General features: G+C 47.5%; 1 protein-coding gene across 1 annotated transcript in view; it reads right to left on the reverse strand.

Moving 5' to 3' along the window:
- Positions 1–6768, reverse strand: part of Cep164 (centrosomal protein 164) — a 71089-nt gene that overhangs the window by 62203 nt on the left and 2118 nt on the right. Inside the window, exon 2 of the mRNA XM_013346295.2 lies at positions 2188–2306. Within this exon, the coding sequence (XP_013201749.1) occupies positions 2188–2269 (82 nt within the window). The 5' untranslated portion in view covers positions 2270–2306. The remainder of the gene's footprint in view (positions 1–2187; positions 2307–6768) is intronic.

Consider the following 6768-nt stretch of genomic DNA (forward strand, 5'->3'; position numbering starts at 1 on the left):
TACAGATGGTTGTGAGCCACCATGTGGTTGCTGGGAATTGAACTCAGGACCTTTGGAAGAGCAGGCAATGCTCTTAACCACTGAGCCATCTCTCCAGCCCAAAGAATTATTTTTTAATTCCAAGTCTGGGGTTTTGCATCTGGGTTCGATCACTAGTACCAGAACATGAACAACAAAAGCACAGCTGGACGGTGACTCATATCGGTAATCCCAGCACTTGGGAGTCTGAAGCAGGACTGTTATAAATTGGATCTCAAAAAAATATTGGCGCCAAGGGGAGGCGGTGGCAGGGAGGAGGCAGAAATCCTTAATAAATAAATTAATTAATTAAAAAAAAATATTGGCGCAAGATAATTCAGCAGGTAAAGGTGCTTGCCACAGATCCTGAAGACCTGAGTCTAACTCCCGAAATCCACATGGTGGGTGAAGAGAAGCTGCCCTCTGACCTCCACAGGTTTACCACGATGTGCACACCATGCCACCCTCCAGCAAGTAAATGCTTAAAAAACTAATTAACAAATAGAAATGAAGAATATATTCAGTATTAGAACGTCTACGTGATAATCAGCAAACACACTAGGCTAGAAGCACATCACAAGGTAAGTGGTATCCTAGACTCACGGGGGCACGTATTCTTACCCTTCTCTACCAGATCCACCAACTACCTGAGCCAGAGGCATAACTTTTGTCTATGTCCACAACTCTTCCTAATGTCAGAGCAAAGTTCAATCCCTGAACAGCAAAGCACTTGAGGGTGGAAAGGCCCGGCTCTGCCACTCAGTGCAGTGTGGAGCTACAGGAACCTCCCTGAACCTCTCTCACAGGCGGGGACAAGGACAGGACCTGACTCATGGGCTACTGTGGGGTTGCTTTTTGGGTTTTGTTGTGATTGCTTGAGAGGGTTTCGCTATGTAGCCTTATCTGGCCTGGAACCCACTTCGTGGACCAGCCTGGTCTGGAATTCAGAGATCCTCCCCCTGCCTCCCAAGCACTGGGATTAAAGGTAACAGCTCGGCTTGAGGTGCAGTTTGAAAGGGAAATTAATACAAAGTTTTTAAAACAAAGACTACAACAAAGAAACATAAATTAATAATGCTACTTTGTTTTTCTTTTTGCTATTTTTTTAAGAGAGGACCTTAAACTCACCACCTAGTGACACGGCAGTGAACTGTAGATCCTCCCTTACTGTCCAGCACACACACACACACACACACACACACACACACACACACACACACACACGCTCTTCCTGAGAGCTGTACCTTCGTATCCGGATTTAAGAGATGCTAAAACTGAACCCAGGGCTTCATACATGCTAGGCAAGCACTCCACCAACTGAGCCACAACCTTGTTGCTTTTGTTGTTGTTTTTGAGACTATGTTGCTCAAGTTGGCCTCACTCTCATTCGGTAGTCCTGGCCTTTAATTTGTAGCAATCCTCCTGCCTTAGCCCCTTAAATGCTTAGATTGCAGGGAATGTCAACATGCCAGCCTTAGCTCGTTCTAAAGAAATTATTAACATGTCATATTTCACAATATCCCCTACACTATCTCATTAAAACCAGTATGATCTCCAAGGTCAGCAAACATTTTCTATAAAGGGCCAGATAGTAAATACTGTAAACTTTGGAGGTTATAAATCTGTCACAATTATTTGACATGCTATCATAGCATGAAGACAAGACAATCACAGAGGACATAGAAATAAGCATGGCTGTCTCCCAATAATTTGGTTTTTCAAGACAGGGTTTCTCTGTAGCTTTGGGGCCTGACTAGCTCTTGTACAAAACAAGCAAATTTTCCAACTTGGGCCCAAAGACTATAGCTTGTCATCCTCTGATTTAACCCAAATATACTGAGCAGCCCTGAGCATGAACTAACACAGTATTTGAAGAACAAAAGCAAACCAGGGGTTAGGCTTAGTGGTTAAGAGCACTGGCTGCTCTTGCAGAGGACCCAGATTCAGTTCCCACCACCTATGTGGTGGCTAGTAACCAACTGTCACTCCAGTTCCTGGGAATCTGATGCCCTCTTCTGGCCTCTGCCGGCATTGCACACATGCAGCAAACATATGCATGGCAGGCGAAACACCCGTACACCTAAGTTAATTTTTTTAAAAATTGTTTAAGTAAAATCAAATATAATGTCTGCCCTCAGAGGACGATCACAACCCACCAAAGCTTCTTACCTTGCTCACTAGGGACATAGGTCTCATCAGAATCTTCCTCCAGAATCAACTGGTCACCCAAGACGAAGGGTCGTCTAGCCATGATTCAGCCTGGTGAAGCTATTTAGATCCCAGCAACCCTATCCAAAGAGAAAATCAGTGAGCTGGCCTAGAAAGGAAAGATTGAGCTAGGTCACAGCATCTAGGCCACAGCAGCAGACCCTGCAAACCAGCATGGCTAAGGAGCCTGCCTGCAGCTCAGAGTTCCACAAATTCTGGGCCTAGGTCACTTCCCTGACTTGGTCCCGCTCAAGGTTAGGAGAGGACACACAATGCACCACGAGCGAGCGATCTTCAAGGCTAGCTCTCTAACGTGTTTATCTTGAGGACTGGAGAGATAGTTCAGTGGTTAAAAGCACTGGCTACTCTTCCAGAAGACCTGGGTTCAATTCCCCAGCACCCACGTGGTAGCTCACAGCCTTCTGTAGCTCCAGTGCCAGGGGATCTGACACCATCTTCTGGTCTCTGCCAGCATCAGGGACACACAGAACACACATACATAAATGCAGGCCAACACTATTCATATACATAACACAAAAATAAATAAACCTTTGAGGAGTTTAACTTTGTATCCCTCCCAAGAATACCCCAAACTGTTGTATATGTCAGAAAACCCCAGTGACACCGAAAACACACACCCGTCAGTGATGCCCCTGTGCATGCTATCCAGGGCCAGAAGTCAATGTGACTTCAGCACCTGCTCTGAGAGCACTAAGACGAGGACAGTTCCCACTGAAGGAGGAGGAAAGCACTCCAGACAATGCTTGCAGGTTCTCAAGCATGGAACCATAGCATGCATGGCAGGGGCTGAACATGGAAAGTCTCATGCCCTGTATGAAAGGAATATCACTGAGAACTTTGGGGGAAAAAAATGACATGAGGGGCCTTTTATTTAAGACTGGCATGGCTGAATTGGAGAAATAAGAAACTGGTGTCAAGAAGGGCATTTGAGGAGGCTTCCGTCCCAGTGAAAGCTAACAAGGAGCCAGGCGATGGTGGCGCACGCCTTTAATCCCAGCACTCAGGAGGCAGAGGCAGGTGGATCTTTGTGAGTTCGATACCAGCCTGGTCTACAGAGCTAGTTCCAGGACAGGCTCCAAAGCCACAGAGAAACCCTGTCTCGAAAAAAAACAAACAAACAAACAAACAAAAAAGAAAGTTAATAAGGGCTTAAACTAGGGAGCAAGAAGCAGAGTAGAAAACGAACAAAGACATGGCTATTAAGCTTAATGGGAGCACGGAGGAGGAAGGGAAGAGACGAGCCCTGATGGGTTGGGCTGTGTCCTTCCAAAACACTATGATCTGGCTTTATAAGGAGTAGTGTCAGGGCTGGAGAGATGGCTCAGAGGTTAAAAGCACTGCCTGCTCTTCCAAAGGTCCTGAGTTTAATTCCCAGCAACCACATGATGGCTCACAAGCATCTGTAATGAGATCAGGTGGACTCTTCTGGACTGAAGGCAGACATGCAGACAGACCACTGCATACTTAATAAATAAATAATCTTACCAGGCGGTAGTGGTGCACACCTTTAATCCCAGCACTCGGGAGGCAGAGGCAGGTGGATCTCTGTGAGTTCCAGACCAGCCTGGTCTATAAAAGCCAGTTCCAAGACAGGCTACAAAGCTACAGAAAAACCCTGTCTCAAAAAACCAAAAATAAATAAATTAAATTTAAAAAAATCTTTTAAAAAAAAGTAGTATTATTAAGACATAATCAACATTAAATGAGGGCGCAAGGATAGGGCCCTGACCTGACAGGATTACTGTTCTAAGCAAAGAAGGAGAAATCAGAGTTCTCACTCCATCACATGAAGACAAAGCAAGATGGTAGCCGTGTGCAAGGCAGGAGTTAGGGAGGATCTTGATCTGTGACTTCCAGCTGTTGTTTTGTTTGGTTTCGTAATTTTTTTAAGATTTATTTATTTATTATGTATCCAGTGTTCCACCTGCATGTATATCTGCAGAAGAGGGCACCACATCTCATTACAGATGGTTGTGCACCATCATGTGGTTGCTGGGAATTGAACTCAGGACCTTTGGAAGAGCAGTTGGTGCTCTTAACCTCTGAGCATCTCTCCAGCCTGGATCCCTATTGTTTAAGCCTCCATCTATCAGTTCAAGCTGACTATGATAGGCGCTTACTTTGAAGCCAAGGTTTCCAGGCCAGAGATGCAGCGGCACCAAGTTCTTGACTGACAACTAGAGTTGTTCTCTACGTATACCGTATGTTACTTAGTTTGCATGTTGACAGTGCTGGAGATCCTCGACAAGGCTGGGACTGGTCCTTTCCTCCTGGCCCTGGTCTCACCTCTAGCTCTGGACCCCACAGTTCTATCAACCTTCCCCACAGCAGCTCACACACTGAAAACTAACAAAGCAGAAACAAACAGGCTGTCACAGCCCTCCCCGCCTGAGTCAGCCACCCGGAGTGTGACCAGCACAGCAGGGCCTGGCCTCTCCTGCCCACTCCTTCAGAAACCTGACTATTGCACCTGGGACAACGAGCATACAAAGTCCTCCTGTGACAGCAAAGACGCTCCTCTTTCCTCTCTGCCCACTAGAAAGGTCAAAGTGGCCAGGCCTGGGGCGGAATGATCAGGAATGGCAGAACCTGGCAACTCTGTATCTATCCCAGATCCTTAGAGATGTTCCTCTGATAAGCAACAGACAACCCATCAAGACCTATGACTGTGGCCTTCTGTGATCACGACACTGATCCCTTCTTCAATCCACCAGATCCCCAAGAGAACCAGACTCTGCCCTTCTCGTTCCCACCATGGCCCCTCTAAGCAATGAAAAAAAATGGGGGGAGGGGTTTCCCTGCAAGCGGAGAGAAAATGCTCCCCACCTCAGAAGTCAGACCACCCTCCAGACACTACACCCATGCCACTGCACTGAATCAGAAACGGGAAGGGTCTGACTGCCACTCACACTGAAAAGGAGAACAGAGATGGACACAAATGGGGTCACCTGAGTCGCTAATCCTCTTAATTGGAAAGAGGGGAAGAGAAAAGGAAGAAGCCACAGACAGAGGACAATGACCCAAACACCAGGTGAAGAAGCGCTTCTCAGACACAGCCTCGCGAGCACTGTACTGACCCTGTCACACAAGCTGAGAGATTCTGCGTCTGAGAAGTGTGACTTATCCCTACCTCCCATCTGCAGAGATCAACAACCTGGAATAACTGGCGTCCTCAGAAGGAAGAGCAAACAAGCCTCAAATGCAGTTTAGGCTTTGTCAACTGGCCACAAACTAGAGTCCTCGGGGAAGAAGGCCCCTCGGCGGAGGAGCTGCTTCCATCAGACTGGCCTGTGGCCATGTCTGCGGGGCATTGTCTTGATTGATGATGGATGTGGGAAGGCTCAGGCCACTGTGTTCTGTACCAGCCCTGGGCACAGGGTCCTGGGTTGGATAAGAAAAGTAGCTGAAGCCAGGTGTAGTGGCACATACCTCTACTATAGGCACCAGGGAGGCATAGGCAGGTGGAGCCTGGTCTGCGTGGGGTGTTTCAGAACAGCCAGGGCTACATAGAGACACCCTAAAAAAATGTAAAAAAGAAAGAACGAGAGAAAGAAAGGAAACAGCAGTAGCTGAGCTGAGCAAGCCATGAAGAGTGAGCCAGGAAAGCAAGCGTTGCTGTTCCATGGTCCCTGCCTCTGTTCCTGCTTGAGTTCCTCCCCTGATGTCCCTTCATGATGCACTGTATGCTGTAAGGCAAGAGAAACCCTTTCCCCCCCAAGAGGCTTTGTTGTTGGTGTTTTTCACAACAGAAAGCAAGCCGGGGACAACTGACTATAAACAGAATTATCTATATTTAATTACCTACAGGCCAGGAGGAAACTGAAAAATCTGAATCCATGGATTTTCCAAATTTCAGACAAGTCTACCAGGAATCTGTTTGGGCTGTACTATACCTTTCCCGGCGTCAGAGAAATGTGGCAAGGAGAGGCCAAAGCAAGAGGGCACAGAGAAGTGAGGCAGGGAAGGTGTGCACAAAGAACGCACACCTCCCCCTGAGAGCTCACGGAGGTCACTTTTGAGATGGAAAAACTTCTGTGGAGCACTTATCAAGTTTCCCTCTAGGCACTGGACTTGCGTGGCATTAAACAGATTCAGCCATCACTCCTCCCCAGCAACTGCTGCTAAGTCAGACAGTCCCAGATAAGAGTTTCAAAACTAAACTAGGCAGGCCCACCATCTCAGCACAAGGGAGGTGCGAACAGAATCCCAAGTTCACCTCAGCCAGGGGAGCTCAAGGACAGCCAAGGCTATTTTAAGGCCCTCTCTCAAAAGAAAAAGAGAAAGAAAGAAGCCGGGCGGGTGGTGGTGGCACACACCTTGAATCCTAGCACTTGGGAGGCAGAGGCAGGAGGATCTCTGGGAGTTCGAGGCCAGCCTGGTCTACAAGAGTTTCCAGGACAGGGTCCAAAGCTACAGAGAAACCCTGCCTCAAAAAACAAAAAACAGGCCAGGCGGTGGTGGCGCACGCCTTTAATTCCAGCACTCGGGAGGCAGAGGCAGGCGGATCTCTGTGAGTTCGAG

This window comes from Microtus ochrogaster, chromosome 5 (genome assembly GCF_000317375.1).
Source record: "Microtus ochrogaster isolate Prairie Vole_2 chromosome 5, MicOch1.0, whole genome shotgun sequence".
Taxonomy (NCBI): Eukaryota; Metazoa; Chordata; class Mammalia; order Rodentia; family Cricetidae; genus Microtus; species Microtus ochrogaster.